This window comes from Limulus polyphemus, unplaced genomic scaffold (assembly GCF_000517525.1).
Source record: "Limulus polyphemus unplaced genomic scaffold, Limulus_polyphemus-2.1.2 Scaffold3843, whole genome shotgun sequence".
Classification (NCBI taxonomy): Eukaryota; Metazoa; Arthropoda; class Merostomata; order Xiphosura; family Limulidae; genus Limulus; species Limulus polyphemus.
The window spans coordinates 28654-48668 of record NW_013669453.1 but is presented as its reverse complement, the minus strand read 5'-3'; the positions used below and the strand labels follow the sequence as shown (position 1 = coordinate 48668).

The 20015-nt window shown below is 30.5% G+C and overlaps 1 protein-coding gene across 3 annotated transcripts; it reads left to right on the top strand.

The window, feature by feature from the left end:
* On the top strand, nt 1–18021 carry LOC106470139 (casein kinase II subunit alpha-like). Of its 3 annotated transcripts, none has more exons than XM_013930669.2 (13): nt 1–93; nt 3354–3456; nt 4743–4854; nt 5632–5733; nt 5962–6012; nt 8025–8084; nt 9370–9453; nt 10245–10355; nt 11907–12008; nt 13746–13846; nt 14513–14661; nt 16202–16279; nt 16510–16752. In XM_013930669.2, the coding sequence occupies exons 2-13, from the start codon at nt 3362–3364 to the stop codon at nt 16611–16613; spliced, it is 1149 nt and encodes a 382-aa protein (XP_013786123.1). In that variant the 5' UTR covers nt 1–93; nt 3354–3361; the 3' UTR covers nt 16614–16752. The 3 variants fall into 3 exon arrangements, with proteins under 3 accessions (XP_013786123.1, XP_022254432.1, XP_013786122.1); XM_022398724.1 differs by having other exon boundaries at nt 2–89; XM_013930668.2 differs by having other exon boundaries at nt 7–154; nt 16510–18021.
* The last annotated feature ends 1994 nt before the right edge of the window (nt 18022–20015 follow it).

Sequence of the window (20015 nt, the reverse complement as noted above, 5' to 3'; positions counted from 1 at the left end):
CCGTTTTTCTGGTACTGGTAGCCATTTTGTTGGTTCAACAGAGATCCACAAGTTCCAAATTTTCCTACGGAAGATCGTAATCAGCTAATGCAAGTACTAAAATTTAATAGTTAATTTGTTCTCAGAAGATAATCTCTATATATAACTCATTCATGTACGTATGAATATTTCTATTATGAGCTAAAAGTATCATGAAAATATGTATTTTTAAGTTTATAGTGCAAGTTTTTGGCCTAGAGAACTAACTTAACACTAAGACTAAAATATGCTGCACAGACCTAGGGTTACAATTGCAAAACCTCTAACTAACTTAATTGTAGAAAAATTTATGAAACTCTTAATCCCGAGTGCTTTTGGAAGCGCTTAGCGTATTTTTTTCGTTACATAATCTTCTTAAACTGAAAAAAAAACTATGAACCTAACTTAAGACCAAGTTCTGATACTGTGTAATAGTGATAACGAAAGGCTTAGCACTAAATATTAACGTTAACAATAACCTAACCCTAACGTCAGCACGTTTAAATTAATATTGTAATTACCTTAGTAAATTGTAACTTAGACGTTTACTCAGATTTATCATATACTAGGTTTAATACTTGGAACTTTAAAGTTTTAAACCATCTACTCCAGTTTCCCCAAAGTTTGATGTACTTTTGTATTGAGAAAACGGGGAAGCATTTGTAAGTTGTTCTTTGTCGACAGAAGGCCAACGTGTCATTCAGTTTTTGTGGATGTATTAAATAGTTTAATAAAAGTTAGTTTAAGTACTTGAGCTTTTTTTTTTTCTTGTAATTTCAAATTTAATGGCGTACTATTAATAGTAGGATTGTAAATGGTGTCATCTTCCTTGGATATAAGATCATGTTCATTGAGCTGAAACATTTGGTGCAATGCGAAGAATTCAATCTCTGAATGAGATCCTTAACTTCAATACTGGGTTAATTGTACAAATAACTGAGTAAATCTAAAGATTTTATTGTTTTCATATTTCACATGAAAAGTACATTAATGATTAACAACTTGAAATAGGGTCAACACTGTCCACTAGTTGTTGCAATCAATTTATACTTTTCAGACATGTCCATTTCTGAAACTACTTGTCCATGTTAATGAGGAGAACATGGTGGACCAATAGGTCCACTGAATCAGGCATTCCCCATACAAGTTTAAATTCTTTTCACCCAACTATTTTTTTAATAGTGATAAAATAGTCTCATATTAGTGTACAAAGCTTTATGATATAATTAATCTAATCGTAATCTTTGTGTATGCCAACTGTCAAATATGTGTAAGAGGTTGCAGTACTGAGCTGCTTGAAGATGTAAATAAAAAACATGGAGGCAATTATAACAATGAAATTTTTAAAAATGGAAAAGATAAATTATTTACATATTATGAAAGTTAGCCAAAAATGTCTGGTTTTGTTAGTTTCAAATTTTGCACGAAGCTATACGAGGGCTATCTGCACTAGCCTTTCCTAATTTAGCAGTGAAACACTAGAGGGAAGGCAGCTAGTCATCATCACCCATTGCCAACTCTTGAGGTACTCTTACCACAAATAGTGGGATTGAAAATCACATTATAATGCCCCCATGGCTGAAAGGCCAAGCATTTCTGGTGGGACGGGGATTCAAACCCGTGAACCTTAGATTGTGATTCAAGCACCCTAACCACCTGACCATGCCGGGCCCAAAAAATGTCTGAAGAAATAATAATGAGGAAAACTGTGTGCCCTTTAAGATGGTCTTCAAGTTTCGCTTAAATATAATATTCAAAAGTATATAATAGTTTTTGTTTTGCTTAAAGTGCTCCGTACAACCCCCAGCTCAAATTCTTGGCAAGTTTTCACATAGCAGAAACTTGATTCATTTCTACACGATTACTGCAGCCCAAGTTAATTTTCTCTATTATCTTGTGAACAGGTTGTTAATAGAAAAATAGCATTAAACTCCACTATTTCTTTTGTTGTTCCTAACCTACTTATGGAGACACTGACACAAAGATTTTCAGCACAGTATTTATGTCAGATCTTGTAATTAATCTTTTATTCTACAGTAAGATTAATCAAAATGTTAATACCAGGATTCTTAAACAAATATATTTATGAGAATCATCAGTTGAAATATACCCACAGTTTGAAAGTAACAAGCCTAGACTTTTGTAAGTTACACAACTGAACTTTAGACTTCTAACTCAACAGATTAACTTTGACACAAGAAGTTGGAAGAAGAATCAGAAAGGAAAAAAACTTAGCTCCGTCAGTTGTCACAAAATGTATTTAACAATACAAAACTTTCAAACTCTGATTAACACTTACAACACTTATAAGCTTTACCTAAATTGCAAGCATCATCCAATTTAAAACTCCATATTTTAAAGGGTCTCCGGCTTATTAGTCTTCAGTTTTCTTCTGTTTGATACCAAATGACAAAATATGTGACCAAATTATTTATATAGAGTGTTAGACTGATTTACACGTGACAGTATTTACCAATACAAAGGCCTAAGCACCATGTAGTGGCAGTCATTTTGTCTCACCCAGAGTATACTGTTGAATTTATGCTAATGGGGGTGTAAACTGACATCGTGCATAAAGAAACGGCTGAACTAAACAACGGGGAAAAAGGTACATGAAATATAAGCAATAATAATTTATTAAATATGAAAGAAGAAATTTAACAACTCTATCTTCACAAATTTGTGCAACAATATAAATCTTTAAATCAGCGGAATAATTAATGTACATTTTCAGATCACACACGATAAATCGTCAGATACACGATTTTCTTTAAAATTACGTGCAGGGATGATTGACATTATTTTATAACGGTGATGTTTTTCTTGTTATAGATAAAATATTTCCAGTTATCCTGTGTTTTGTCTATTGTTTGTTACTATATTGTATACATAACATTGTAGTGTATATTAACCAAGTCATTGTTTAATCTTCAATAAAAGAGTGATGGTAATTTGACTGTCTTGATAATTTCAAAGTTGATTGTGATTTTATTAAAGTATTTGAATTAAGCTGTTCCAGAAAAAATGTCGGTCATTGTATACTAACACTAAGTGTAGTTTAGCCTTCTCTAGTAATAAAGTAACTGGTGTAAAAACTGGTGATAGTCTAAAAAACAGAAACTTTTATTAGTATAAAGAAATAAAAATTGTTTATTTTCTTGATAAAATGACATTGTTTACAGTTTGACTTGGTCTTTTAAACTTTCATAAATTCCGTGTTTACAGCAATACAAAATATCATGTATCTTGGTTTTATTTTTCATCTTGCATCGGTGCATCATGAATCATGTTTTAAGTTTTTCAGAATGTAGCTTTATATATGATGTTTGTTGCAGATGGTATTATGCCTTTAGCCAGTCGAGCTCGAATTTACTCAGAAGCCAATTCAATTAGATCACAAGATTACTGGGATTATGAATCACATATTGTAAAGTGGGGGTGAGTACAGTTTTTATATCAAGTCTTTCTAAACCACTTAGAAGACTATCTAGTTGATGAAGGTTAATGCCAAGAATTCAGATTTTGAGTCATGCAGATCTCTCGGAAATCTTTTTTTTTTGTTGTTGTTGTTCATTTACCAAAAACCTGAACAAATTGATGCAGTGTTTTTAGGTTTTTAAGGAGCTTGTATGTATGACCTGATTTAAAATCTTTTAGTATTATTAGGATAGAAATTCATCATTCTTCAAAATAGTTTTTTTGTAGGTGTTCACACCCAAGTTTTGAATTAGTTTATTGCAAATTAAACTATTCAGTAAGTTGATAAAACTGTTTCTTGTCGATTATAGTGTCTGTTTTGTGTGAGTATTGACTGGTTTATGTAAAAAAATCAGATAAATTTGCCATACTTTGGTGACAGATTTTATTTTACTTCTTAGTTATATTTAACATGGTTTTTGATCACTTAACGTAGTAGCTGCTTATTAAACTATAAAATTTATGGCATTGAAATTAATTGAATTTAAGTATTGTTTTTTAATAAACTTCAAGAAACAACATTGTAAACATGAAACATAGCTCATAGTGTAAGAAAAGGTTAATAACCGTTTTTAACAGTTTATTTTAAGTGGTTTAAAGTAGTATAATCCTTTAACTCTCCACACACAGGCTCTGTCATTTTGACCGCTATATAACTTTAAAATTCTGTCATTGGAGGAGAATTGCTACAATAGCCAACAATGATAAAGTACCAAGAAGTCTGTAAATAATACTGTAATATACTAGTATGTTTTGTGTAAATAATACTGTTATATACTAGTTTGTTTTGTGTAAATAATACTGTAATATACTAGTTTTTGTGTAAATAATACTGTAATATACTTGTTTGTTTTGTGTAAATACTTTAATATACTAGTTTGTTTTGTGTAAATAATACTGTAATATACTAGTATGTTTTGTGTAAATAATACTGTAATATACTAGTGTGTTTTGTGTAAATAATACTGTAATATACTAGTTTGTTTTGTGTAAATAATACTGTAATATACTAGTTTGTTTTGTGTAAATAATACTGTTATATACTAGTTTGTTTTGTGTAAATAATACTGTAATATACTAGTTGTTTGTGTAAATAATACTGTTATATACTAGTTTGTTTGTGTAAATAATACTGTTATATTCTAGTTTGTTTTGTGTAAATACTGTAATATACTAGTTTGTTTTGTGAAATACTTTTAATGTGTAAAATTCTGCAAGTGAAAACTTATTGAAAGTTAACTTTATAGTGGTCCAGATGACTACCAGCTTGTGAAAAAATTGGGCAGGGGAAAATACAGCGAAGTCTTCGAAGCCGTCAATGTAACCAATAGCGAAAAGTGTGTAGTGAAAATTTTGAAGGTAAGCTTACTTGTAGTATAATTGGTTTGTCTTGTTTACATAGTCCAAATGTCAACATTTAAATAACTTGTGTTAATAGGATCCATTAAATAAAAGGTGAAAAGTTGGTGGTTAATTATAACAAAAACATTATATCTACCAAGATTTACCCCGTGTTGTAATAATGCTAGCCTATGGAACGCCTAGCCTAGTTTTAAAGTAGAAACAAAGTGGACCATTAAGTGATGGTTGGATTAAAAATGACTCGCATTCATTGTGAAATAGCTCCAAGCCTTAAAAAATACGAATCCCGGAGATACAGGTAATTTGTGATAACATCTTCATCACTCACCCCTCTATAGTCACTTTTAAGTGGTATTTACGGCTTTTTTTTATTGGGTTAAAAAATTAAATAGGAAGAAGCGTTGTGATGGTTTGATATGTAGTTGTCGTTGTTAATTAATAGGACTAGTAATTTCAAGCAAGTTAATAGATTTCCCTTTGTTAGATCTCGGAGTTTCTTTCACGTAGTTATCATTTATTTATCTAGAAAACGGGTTGTGATTTAAAAGTTGTATGGGAAAAAATGAAAAATCCTAATAATGAAGATGATTAATTAATCAGACATTTGTAAACGTATGTTTGTCTGAAGCACTTCAGCCCCATACGAGTTCACATTATTATCAGAGGTTTCTAGTTCAAGAGAACATGCTCTTGTGTACGAGCTATAAATTTTTAGAATTTGTCTTAAAAGAAATTACAGTTATAGTACAGTTAAAATTTGATCTTTGTTTTCAGCCTGTGAAAAAGAAGAAAATAAAACGTGAGATTAAGATTTTAGAAAACCTGAGAGGAGGACCAAACATAATCAATTTACAAGCTGTTATCAGAGACCCTGTGGTAAGAGTAGTTCATCGTTGTATTTCAAGTATATAAAAAATGTTGAAATTTGTACCTATCATTTTGTTTTCAACTCAGTAGTAAACAATTAAAGACTAGGATTCAAATATGAATAAATTTTACCAGAATTTATTGTATACTTAAGTTTATTTCCTGCTTATACAAAATAAACTAAAAACCAACATTTTGAAAGACTATTTAATTGACTTTGGCAATGTTGTCTTACAGTCGAGAACGCCAGCATTGATATTTGAACATGTAAACAACACAGACTTTAAGGTAAGAATTTAATGTTGATTTAAAAACTTTGGTTTGTCTGTAGGAATTTTATGCCTTTAGCTTTTTTGTATAATTTATCAAGAGTACAAAATCTAAAATTTATATATATATGAATTATTTTCCTGTTACTTGTTTGTTTTTAGTGTAAGATTGTTGTTTGTTTGTTTTTCTGTTTGTATGAATAATGAAAGTTTATCCAGTGTTGGGTGTTGATTAGTCATCACGTCTGGAGTGTGCTATATTACAATCAAATAGAACTATTACTCAAACCACAGCAGTGAACGAAGAGCTGTAGAAATATGTTCTTTGGCACTTTTTTTTTTACATGTGATTAACAGTGATGTGATAATTATTAATTGTTTCATCACTATTCTTCTCTGTTGATGATAATTTTCTTGTTTCGATATGTTGGAGCAATTGTTTGTAAGATGTTTAAAAGACGTATGCAGGGAGAATTCTGAAACACGTATAAATATATTTATTGAACTTTTCGTCAAACAAACATTGATCATAGTTTGACGTAACCCCTTTCAGTTATCGTATGAATACTTAGGTTTCAGTGTTAGCAACATTTTACACACACTTTCAAAGAAATGTACTTGGTTGGTAGTGTACCCGAAGAATGTGAAAGTGAAATATAAACACTAGTGATGAACGATTATTACTTTTGTTAGTCAATTTAATATTTATAAATAAATCTGAAAAAAGGTATAGTGAAAATAGTGATCGATATCCATGAAATCAGTAAATAATATGTCATATAAGAAAGAATAGTAGTCTAAAACAGGATTGTTCTATTGATAAATAAATAAAATATGGTATTTGTTTTCTGACTAAAATTGGATGCCCTGCTGGGTTTGTGAAAGTATTGTCACATTGTTTCTAACAAATGACCGTGTCTCTGTGCTTGCATTGCTACAAACCCGAAGGCACTACAGATCCCAGATTGAGCTTGTGCCAGAACAAACATAGTATATTTATTTAACATTTATTGTTTTTTAGTGCACAGTTCAATGTTCAGAAAAAAAGAGTATTTTTTTCTATAAGCTCCATAGATATGTGATAAGATAATGGCAAGACTAGTGGCTCTGAATGATTCTCTTTGAGAAAATATGCAAATGATGCTTTGTTTATATGCACTAATTGAATCAAAATACGGATATTAAGTAACAAATAAGTTAAATTTTGAATTTTATTTTAATATTGAAATTTTGATTAATTGCTCACCACTAAAACATGGCTTATGTTTTCTTGACAAGCCCAAGTACAGTAATGCATGTAGACACAATAAGCAGCCTGATGCTATTGTTTTATATTTATTTTGATTTCATCTTTTTTTTCTTAACCATAAAGTTTGTAAAAAAAAGTAAAAACTATTTTTGTTCTAAACTGTCATATCTAACTGACAAATTAGTGTAATTGGAATAACTTGAAGCACTGTGTCTATGAAGTTAAAACAAGTTTTTATATATTTAGTTGTTTTTTCTTCATTATTAAGTGTATCACAGTTGTGTGGAGCCAGTAGGTTCACCCCTCACTCACTCACTGTATTACCTTTGAAAAAAAGTATTGATTTTGTGGGAAACTCAAGTACAAAACACTTTTCTTCCCTCATTTTTACTCTTGACATCAAGTGTGTGCCAGATAGAAGCTTGTGCAAGAAAAATTAGTCACACCTTTTTTGGAAACAAGTTTAGAAATTGTAGAACCAATAAAATTCTTGAATTAGCTGAAAACAAAATCTTACCATTACGTAAGAATTAATTACTCTATTTTTAAATATTTAATGTGTAGAATGTTTTCTAAGAAATACCTTATTGCTATATTTAGGCTTACAACTTGGGTACAAGATTCAATATCGATAGGGAAAATAGTGTTAAGCTTTCAGTAGTTAAAAACTTTGGCTTTTTATTATTTTGAGAGTTTGTTTTAGTTACGTTGGACAGACTGTATACATGTTGTCTAAAGAGAAAGTTTCATTTGTCTAATTGTTTTTCTGTTTCATTTCACAGCAACTTTATCAGACGCTAACAGACTTTGATATTAGATTTTACCTGTTTGAACTCCTTAAGGTAAGAATTAAATACTTTTTAAGGAAAATATTTCAATAATATACAGCAAATTTTATGTTCTAAACCTTCCTGTATATTCTTCTCTTTAGAAAAGTACCATCTTCGAAAGCTCTTTCATTAAAAAAGAAATGATTAATTCAATTGTGAATTTTGGAAATTTCTATAAAAAAACCGTTTCAGTAAACTTTTTTGTAGTCTTTTGAAAGTTTGTTATTTGGAAATAAGTTTTGTGACAAAATAATTGTTTTCGTATACTGTCATTACTAGGTTTTAAAAAATATTAAATACTCGTACTGGTGTTCTTGTATGTAGTGCTTATGTTCTGATACCGAGATCTTAACCAAGTTAGACGTACTTAGACAAATTATATGGGTCTGTAATACTGTAGACAAACTAGATGGATCAGTAATACTGTAGACAAACTACATGGATCAGTAGTACTGTAGACAAACTACATGGATCAGTAATACTGTAGACAAACTAGATGGATCATTAATACTGTAGACAAACTACATGGATCAGGAGTACTGTAGACCAACTACATGGATCAGTAGTACTGTAGACAAACTATATGGATCAGTAATACTGTAGACAAACTAGATGGATCAGTAGTACTGTAGACAAACTACATGGATCAGTAGTACTGAAGACAAACTAGATGGATCAGTAATACTGTAGACAAACTACATGGATCAGTAGTACTGTAGACAAACTACATGGATCAGTAGTACTGTAGACAAACAATATGGATCAGTAATACTGTAGACAAACTACATGGATCAGTAGTACTGTAGACAAACAATATGGATCAGTAGTACTGTAGACAAACTACATGGATCAGTAATATTGTAGACGAACTACATGGATCAGTAATACTGTAGACAAACTAGATGGATCAGTAATACTGTAGACAAACTAGATGGATCAGTAATACTGTAGACAAACTACATGGATCAGTAGTACTGTAGACAAACTACGTGGATCAGTAGTACTGTAGACAAACTACATGGGTCTGTAATACTGTAGACAAACTACATGGGTCTGTAATACTGTAGACAAACTACATGGATCAGTAGTACTGTAGACAAACTACATAATACAGTTTATACAATATCAAATATTTTTAAATGGTATGGAAATAAAAATGTGTTTTTTGTCATTGGATGTCTGTTATCACACGTAAGTTTTATCATATCACTCAAATAAATTTTTTTCCATATACTCTGTTGTCGTTTTTTGCAGACAACTTGTTGATAAAAGTTTTAAACTTTTTTATTTTTCACAGGCTCTTGATTACTGTCATAATATGGGTATTATGCACAGAGATGTCAAACCTCATAATGTCATGATAGACCATGAGCATAGGAAAGTAAGTCCATTTTTGATGTCTTATTTGATTATTCAGTTAATAAATAGTCGTTCGTAGACTAGAGATGTACCAAAACAGTTTACTACCAGGTTGATAACGGGCACGTTAATGGCTTATCACGTGACATTTGAAGTCATGTTGTGTGTAGGGGCTTCAACTAACATTCCACAAGAAATTATTATTTGTTCTAAAGTTTCTTTAAAGCTAAACATTGCATATTGTCAACAAACATGAATATTAAGTGTGATATATCTGCTACAGCTCTTTTTTTTATGCAGTACATTGTAACCGAAAGTATGTATTTCAGGATTTACGAATTCTCACTGAATTACAACAGAGCGTAACAACACTTAAATATTTTTTGTCAACTTTTGAAATTAATATGTTTATTTTTTAGTAGCTTTTGCATTAGCTGAAAATGTTTTTTATTGTATATTTATGTTGATGTAATTAGTAAGTGTAATACAGTGACATTGTTACAGTGGGAAAATTTAAAATGAGTTTATTACAAAATATGGATACAGTAGCAAACATTGATCTGTTTTTTGTTATGTTTCACGTGCCTGTTGGAGGTTTGTTGTTGTTGTTGTGGCTTCTGGACATACCGAGTTTTTCTAGTTTGTTCCAGTAGTCCAAAAATCTTGAATCTTCTGCCTATCTATTTATTAAGTATTAAAAATCTCAAATTAATTTTTAAATAACTTTATAGATGATTCATAATCTGTGTGTGTGCTTATAATAAAGATATACAAGTTGAATTAATTTCTTAACCATAAACCCTGGTATTTCAGCTTCGACTAATAGACTGGGGATTAGCAGAATTCTACCACTTAGGTCAAGAATACAATGTCCGAGTTGCATCTAGGTATTTTAAAGGTCCAGAGCTGTTAGTTGACTATCAAGTAAGTTTAAATATGAACTACAAAATGGTTGGAAATAAATAAAAAGTTTCTCTGCCAAGTACTGAAAAGATTTTAACCCTTTGGCAACCAGTGAAAGAACTTATCTGACTGAATGTAACATTTGTGTTTTGGGAAATATTAACCAACAGTCAATATAGAACTTTCTAATGATAGAAATAAAGTCTTTACCAAAAAAAAAAGATGTCTGGCATCCACTTTTTTTCCCATGTTTACATTGCTAGCTTTTTAAAAAATTGAGGTTCCCCAAGGATTCTTGTTTGACTGTAAACAGAAAGCATATGGCATAATTAAGAGTTATGTTTTTATTTTTTTGTACTTTAAACTTAGATTGGTTGCTTGTCTTTGAAAGTTGTGACTTAAGAGTTCATAAAATGTTTTTATTAAATATAAGTGTATTCTTTCTAACTGCTATCCATTCTCAGTTAGGCAAAATGCCAAGACAATTGGCCAAGTGATGGAGCCAGTTACATTACTATTTAACATAACTGATTGAACACAGACTTACAGAATATTCTGGTAACATAAGGGTTAAACAACTGTGTACTTCTGTTGCTATATGTTATAATAATACTCAGTTTTTTTTTCAGTCCTGAAAATGCACATGCACTTCACTGCAACAGATGTAAATATACATGAATAGACATTTTGTACAACAGTGTATTAAACACTTATCAACATTTTTAAAACGGTCTGACGTTAGGTTATAAAATAACAGTACACGTTTATTTATTGATGGTATTGAGTACAGTAAAGTTTAGCACTAACTAAATTAAAGCAAAAAACCTACACAAGTTACAGTGTGATATATCGAATATAGACCATACTTAATAAATTAAAGGCTTAAGTTCTGTTAAGTCTAAGACAAGTGGACTTGTTGATTTTGATGTTTGCTATTATAGTATTCAAGAAATCCGGTTTTGAAAGAAGTACTGTTGTATTTGACAACAAATGTTTTGCAGGTTTCTGCTAGTTTAGAGTGTTAAACAGAGTTTAAAGCATATATTTTTTTTTTGTCATTTAATGAATATTTGAAACTAATCTTTGAAGAAAAAAATTCATACATATAATGCTACAAACAACATGCATAAAAACTTATTAATTTTATTGTATCATTATGAATCAAGTTTCAGTTTTTTCTTCTTGTTTTTGTTGTTTCCCTAAAGCTCAAATATTAAATTGTAAACACAACACTTTCAAGTGTTTTTAATTTTTTCATCTTAAATAACTAGAGATTAACTATATGCCTGTTTTTTAAATTTTCTATGTATATTGTGAATATTGGTTTGACAGCCTTGAACAAATCTGGTTTTGTACTTGTTAAAATATCTGATGATGTTATTTGAGAACATTATCTGGCTTTGTATGATTTTCAGACGTTAAGCTGTTGAGTTTTTTTAGAGATTACGTCATTAACTGTCGAACTACCAGAGATGAGAGTATTTGTAAATCTATCAGCATTTGCTTGCGGGGAAGTTTCAAGGTTTTTGTAAATTTTGTATTTAATATTATTTGATCATCCAATGTTTACAGATGTATGACTACTCACTGGACTTGTGGAGCTTAGGTTGTATGCTAGCAAGTATGGTATTCAGAAAAGAACCTTTCTTTCATGGCCATGACAACTATGACCAGGTACAGGCGTATTTTTGAGTGTCATTTTCTTCTTTGATAGTAAAATAGATGAGTTGTTAGATAGATTTATTACATTTTATATAATTTTGTGGTTTTTTGTTTTTTGATAAACAAGCAGAGCAGAAAAGTTAGGCTTCTTAACAACTGACGGTTCTTGGATCTCGAGTATTTCTCAATTAGTTACTACAGTTAAATCACCGAGAAAAAGAAAAACAACATAATTAGGAAATTTCTACTTTTTGACTGAAGGGGTCTAAAACATATAGTATGACCCTTGACCTTGAAAAAGAGTTATTTGTTTGACTAGGTAATAAAAAGATGAGTCTTTGAAGTGCATTAAAAGTTGTTATTTTGATTTTATGAATAAATTTGGGTCCCTTTGACTCGGTGGTAATTCTGAGTACTCATAATGCTAAAAATTGGATTTCGATACCCATGGGGGGCAGAGCACAGATAGCCCATTGTGTAGATTTGCGTTTAACAACAAAAATTTAGACAAGTTGAGAATCTTGGGTACTAGTTTGCATCTAATACTCAAGATCCTTGTAGATCTTCAGTAAAAGTTACTTTCCAAGACAATAACTCTGTGCATAGGGGGAATTATTGCACATGGAGGTCACCCTCCTACTGGTGGAGGACTTTTGTCACATAATGATATCATCATGCATCAGTGCAATTGTTGTGAAATTTGGTGGGGGCTGTATCAAGGATAGTGGCATGCAAATTTCTCTGGCAAATGGACGAGGAAGATAGCTAAACTGTGTGAATAGGTGAGTATCAGAAATAGATTTTCAGATGAGGAAAATGTTAACTTTTTGCTTATTTATTAGTAGGTTTGGGCTGGAAACATTCCAGTCTTTCTTATATTTGACATTTAAATACAAAATAAGTTTTATTTAAGACGTTAATAATGAATGTTTCATTTTTGGGGTAATTTGTCCAGCTTTTTTCCACCATGTAAGGTACAAGTTTTAGTTAATTTTTGTGCTAATCTGATTTTTAATTTATTGTCCTAATAAAATTAGATTTAATTAAAGGCTTAGAAAGAAAAAAGTGACTTATTTTGTTCAGATTAAAAGGTAGTCCAAATTTTTCTCTGTCTTTCATAACATTTTAATTAAAGATTTTGCTTGTTAGGTTATATATATATCTATAACAGTCGAAAGAACAAAGCTATTGTTAAGCTCCTGTTAGTATAATAATGATCACATTATTATCTTGATCAGTTTTACAATGGAAATGTTTCTTTCAAACAAATCAAACTGTGACGTTTCAGCCCATCTTCAGGCAAGGTCTGATTAACAACATGACGGAAATACACTAATTATTGCTCCTAGGTAGAAATTTCTGGAAAATTTTCTGATACATTGGTAAATTTTCAACCAAAAGAGTGTTTCTTATAGCCCAAAAAGACCACAAAAAAGAAACACTGTTTTATTTTTGTTGTTTTTTTTAGTGACCTCACCAGAATTTTTTTCCTTGAGGTACTTCATTTTTCTGTGTCATCTCAATCCCTCATAGTTTAATAGCTGTCTTTACTTGACAATGGTTTCACTATAGGTCAGTCAAAAATCATATAGAAAAAAAATGAAATAATTTTTATTTTCATTCAGAACGTTACCTATAATTCTGTACTAAACAGTAAAAGTTGGTACTTGTTAGTTTATCTGTAATGACATGCTTTTGTGTTGGTCAGATATTGATAAGTATATAATTATATTATGTTTCTGTTTTCAGTTGGTACGAATTGCCAAAGTACTAGGCACAGATGAACTCTTCGAGTACCTCAATAAATACCAAATAAAATTAGATCCCAGATTTAGTGAAATTTTAGGAAGGTAAGATAATATTTGAATATAGTGTGGTTTGTCTAGCATCTCGATGCTGATAGAAATATCAGTCGTAGTACTCAGTACGAGTAATCTGGTCATAATGTATCACTGTTGTCTAAATTTTCTTTCACAGTTGAAATTGAATAACTAAACCTAATTGTTTAACCGATATAATGTAAATAAGTTATTTCTTTTCATGTCTGTAAGACACCTAAGGCCTGTGTTTAGTTCTGGTTTCCTGTGGTACAAATAGTGACATATCCCCTTTGAATGATATGTCATTCCATTACACGTTAACTCAGTTACCCACTGGTATGTAGTTATACAGCTGGGTAGGCTGAAGTTAAATGAGTTAAAGTTCCCGACTCGGCACGTCACGAGTCCATAACACTAACCACTAGGCTACGCCACCCTCATGATAAGGATACTAAGTATTAGTTTGATTATTGGTAACTTCTGATTAAAGTAATCTAATTACACAGATCTGAACTATAAAAATCTAGTTTGTTTTTGTATCTTCAACCACTGTAGTGGTTTTTCGTGACCGATTTATAGACGGTTAAACAGATCTAATGGAAAATGTAACAAAGAGCTGTTTGGAGATAATAGTTTTGTGAGAAGTTACTGATAAAATAAATGTTTTTATCGAGTTTATTATCGTGTCGTTTCTAGACATTCGAAAAAACGCTGGGAAAGATTTGTTCACAGTGAAAACCAACATCTGATCAGCCCAGAAACTTTGGACTTGCTGGACAAACTTTTACGATACGATCACCAAGAAAGGCTGACGGCTATAGAGGCGATGGAACACCCGTATTTCTGTAAGCCGTAGATTTTAAGATATATGTTTAGCGCACGGGTTTGATACGTTATATTTCGAGGTGTGGTTATATCAACCAGAATGAATAGATTTTTTTGGTACTTTTAGTTATTTCGTAATTATGCATGAAATATTATGATTTATGTACTTGTATCGTTCTTTTTTATCGGGCGAGATGTTATTAACTGCAATATTATTTATCAAATATGTAGCATTAAGTAGAGGTTTCTCACCTCATATTGACGATACAGCTGTGAGAAAAATTAACAAAGCGACAAGTGACGATCAAAAAAGGAAAGTAGATAAATGTTATTTTTACTATACGTCCCAGGTTTGTCACGTCAATTGTTTCTCTCCCATTTATAGACCATTGAATTAAAGATGAAATCAACCTAATGGAGAAAACGGGTATTTCTAAAATTGAATGTGAATGTGGTGGTGTACATAAAAGAAATTTAGAATAAATGAACGTAAGAGAAATGTTAAAAACAACAAAATTCTGCACTACCTGAACATGTAAATTATACTGTTCATTATTTTGCCATTATTAGAGAAACCATAGAAATAATGAAACACAGTAAAAATAATTTAATTTTTAATAAGGATGAAAGGTCAGAAAATTAGAAGGTAGATGGCATGATTTTTTTAAAATATGTAAACTAGTAGTCACATGTATTTTTGTATTTATTTTTCACACTTCTGAGGATGACGTGAAAAATGTTAAAACAGTCTTTTATGACTGTTGATTGTTTTTTAAATAAAAATTGTAACTAAGTGTTATAAAATGTTAAAACAGTCTTTTATGACTTGATTGTTTTTTTGAATAAAAATTGTAACTAAGTGTTATAAAATGTTAAAACAGTCTTTTATGACTTAATTGTTTTTTTAAATAAAAATTGTAACTAAGTGTTATAAAATGTTAAAACAGTCTTTTATGACTGTTGATTGTTTTTTTAAATACAAATTGTAACTAAGTGTTATAAAATGTTGATCGTTTGAGTATTTTAACATATTTTAAATATTTATGTACACAAGTTCCTTGAATTTTAACCTAACAGTGAATTTCTTTAAGTACATGATACATTTGTCGATTATGTCTTTACCAATTTTCTAAATATGATACCTTTTTTTTTACTCCATTTAAACAAAGCTTTTTTAAGTGACATACTAATTACTTGTTTGGTGTTTTTACATTTAATTTTCGGGCATTACCAGAATTTAGGACTTTTTTTTTTTTATTATTAATAGTTGTAAACCTTTGTTGTTATAATACCGGTGAATACTTGGTAATTGGGAAAATAAATGTAATGTTGAGAATATTCTAAACGGTTGTGTTATCTAATAGTTTATTATATTAATTAAAGATTCAACTACATGTTAAATTATTCCCCAGTCGTCTTCAACAGAAACATTAATTTCAGTGAAGAAAAGATGACGTATTCTTTAGTTTGGTATTTCTGGTGCAGAAGACGTTATGTTGATTTTGTTAGGTTTCTTTCTTAAATGAAATCTTTAATGCATCTTTTTTTTTCGTTAATTAGATCCTGTGGTCAAAGAGCAACAGTCACATTATCAACATATCACTGGACATAGCAACTCTCCAGCAGTTGTGTCATCAGGTATGTTAGTTTATAAGGTAGCAGATGGGGGAGGTTACTTGAGAGGTTAAACATTGTTTTATAAAGATATTATTGAAATCTAAAAAAGAATAAAGAATGTGGTATTGAGCCGTTGTCGAAATATAAACGTAATTCTGAGCAGTGATGTTTTTGTACCACGTATTTTTTGTTTCTCTGAGGTAATTTGTGACCCATGAACGAATAATGTTTTGTGTGTTTTTTGTTTACAGTTCCAAGCGTGGTTTCGTCAGATTTCATCACAGGTTTGCCAGCTATACCAGTTTCTCCACCTAATCCTACCTCTAACCCAAATCCAGCAATAGCCCAGTCATGAGACTTAAACCAATCGTGTGTGGTGTGACATCAGCGAACATGAGGCTGTTATTTACGCACTCAACACCATACTTTGTGGAGGTTTTAACTAATGTAGTGTCAAATCATAATAGTGAGAAATATATATATTTTACATGGTGTGTATTCTTTTTGTATTATTATTATTATCAGCCAGTCATTTCAGGAAGCTATTCTTACAGAGAAGTGTGACTGTCAGTTATAGTATAGAACATAGAAAAATTTAACACAGAATATACGTACTAATTATTATATCAGTTTTTTTTCTTTCTTATCAATAATAAAGAATACTAGTCTCGTAAAGCACAATTGTAATAATAATATTACGTATATCATTCCCACCCCCACCCAATTTTAAATTAGTACATGAAATGTATGTGCTAAAGTTTTATTCCCTATTTTCCATTATTATGAATTTTAATTGCTTTATCAGGTGCTTAATTGAATGAAATGTTTGACAGACTGTCTTCTGTTAGTACGTACGTATAATATTATCATGGCTAGAAATGAAATCCCAAAAATTTGTTTTAATTTTTCATGTAGCATTTGGCCTTTTTCATTCATTCGGGTTACCTGACTATTATAAATGTTCCCTCTCCAACAGAGTCCATTATATTCATCTCTCTTATTCTTACCTATGGTCAAAAGACAAGTTTCATCACCAGGTGTCATGCTATGACAGTTATTTTCCTTAATTGATTAAAATAATACAGTGATTGTTTAGTCTCTCTCTCTCATATGCTTCCATGAATTTAATTTTAAGTTGCATTTTCTTTTCTTTCTCTCCAGCCCCCCCTTTTATTTTAACCAACAGTAGTGTGTAGTCTTTGAGTATTTGTCCGCTGAAGACTTGATGGATATGCTTATATATATATATATATATATGTTTCTTTTCATTCTGATCTTTACATGGTTTCAGAGAAAATGAAAACCTTTTGTGAACTGTAGGGGGAAAAAATAAAATCCAGAAACATTGGCATCAATTTTTTTTTTTGTAAGATCTATGACTTTGTTATTTGTATTCAAAATGTAAATAGTCTAACAGCGACATTTCATGATGAAAAACCAAATAATTTTAATTAAATAACGTATTAAAATGCTGAAGTATGGGTTATTGATCAAAATTACTACTTTTTTTTTTTTTTTACTTATTGTAAAAATTGTATTTTTTTTTAAATTCAAAGTAAAATTTTTCAAGACTAAAGATTTGTACAGTTGGTTACTGAGGACGTACCTGGCCATCTTAGGTGTTATTTGTTTTTAACATCTTCCTATTTGCAGTTGTGATTGTGATAAATATCAATATATATTTTTGTAGGTAAAAGTTGAATTGTGAAGATGGATATAATGAACAGTAAAAAACCATTTTCAATAAAAGTTGAGTAAAATGACTGAAGATATTTATTACCGTCCCTGAACACACACACACGTGAAAATAACACTTGTCTTCTAAATAACCATTCAGAAATTTCATCGTGAGGACTTCGTATTGTGAAAATAACATTTGTCTTCAACATAACCATTTAGAAGTTTCGTTGTGAGGACTTCTTATTGTGAAAATAACACTTGTCTTCAACATAACCATTCAGAAGTTTCATTGTGAGGACTTCTTATTGTGAAAATAACACTTGTCTTCTACATAACCATTCAGAAATTTCATTGTGAGGACTTATTGTGAAAATAACACTTGTCTTCTAAATAACCATTCAGAAATTTTATCGTGAGGACTTCTTAAAGATATGATGTTATGTTCTGATGTAAATCTAGAACACATAATATAAAGAACTGTTTAATAAGAAGTCTTTATAGGTTTACAAATATAACAGTGTGTAGAGTAATATATAGAAATACTATTGTGGTATTTGGATTATCTTTACCCTTGAGATGATAACTGTTAGATGTTGAGAGACACAAACGTAAGAGAAAATCACGAATGTTAATGATGATCTCTAATTTAAAAAAAAAAAAACGATTATGGAGGAAAAATATTAATATTCCAACGAAACAAGAAATGTGCTCGAATCTCAATCTGAGGTTCACACCGAACATGTTCGCCCTTACAGCTGTGGGGGCGTTATAATATGATGCTCAAAAAGTTGTCGGTGTTGACTAGCTGCCTTCCCTCTAGTCTGTTACTGCTTGGTATGTCTGCGGACTTACTACGCTAGAAACCGGGTTTCGATACCAGTGGTGGGCAGAGCACATATAGCCCTTTGTGCTTAACTACAAACAAACCTGTTACTGCTTAATTAGTGACAGCTAGAGCTGATTGCCTTTGTGTAACTTTGCGCGAAATTCCAAACGAACCACGCTAATTAATGCCACCTCAGAGACCTCTAGCGTCAAGGGATCAGTTTACATTTATTAGATCCTGAATCAGTGACAAAACATTAATTTTACGTATTTATATATATTTTGTTGTTTATCAAAATGTGTACTGGTGGGATGTCAACATTTTGACAATGAAGTTAGAAAAGACATTTAATCTTCAAATGATGATAAAACTTTCCAATTTTCCCCTGAAGAAGAAAGGCCCACCTTTCGAAAGTGCTCGGGTTATAAGGTTTTTATTAATTTCTATCCAGACTTATTGAACCTACGTGTTTTTCTAACATCATGAATAAAACTGTATACCACAATCTATGATGAAAGCCGCAATGGTAAAACGTTGGCCAACAGTGGATTGAGATATAAAAAGTAGTATACAAATATAGAAAGATATCAAGTTAAATATGAATGAGATGCTAAAATATATGATATAAAAATGTATACTTTTATTAGTATGTTTTAAATTACGAAGTTGATCGCAATGACACAAGAATGGAAAATATTACCGTTAGCTTGTACGTAATTAGGGTTGCCGAAAACGTAAATTAATAGCCCAACGTCTAGTGATTTATCGAAATTTATTTGTGTGTAGTTTAAAATGTATTTTAATAAACAAACACGAAACGGCGCTACAAGAAAGACTTAGTCGAGTAACTATGATAAGTATAAACTGATTTTCAAAACTGACAAAGTTTGAAAAATTTAATTATAATCAATTCAAATTTGAAATAAAAAAAAGTGGCGTAACTGTATAATTGTGAATATAATGTTTTATAAATTGTTTGTTTAAACATTCTATTTAGTAGATTTTATCAGGAATAGTCTAATTATAAACAGATCATCTCCTTGATGTTATATCGAAATACTTAATATAAAGCAAATATACATTTTAAAGAAATGTAAATATCATATAATATGCACGAGGAATTTTCTGTTAGCAGGAAATTTATACAATAAAACTTCTTCGGCCATAATTAGTTATTATAAAATGTTAAGAGTGTATATGAAAGTAAAGAATATATACCAATTGATATACGGTATCAGGTTTTTTTACATA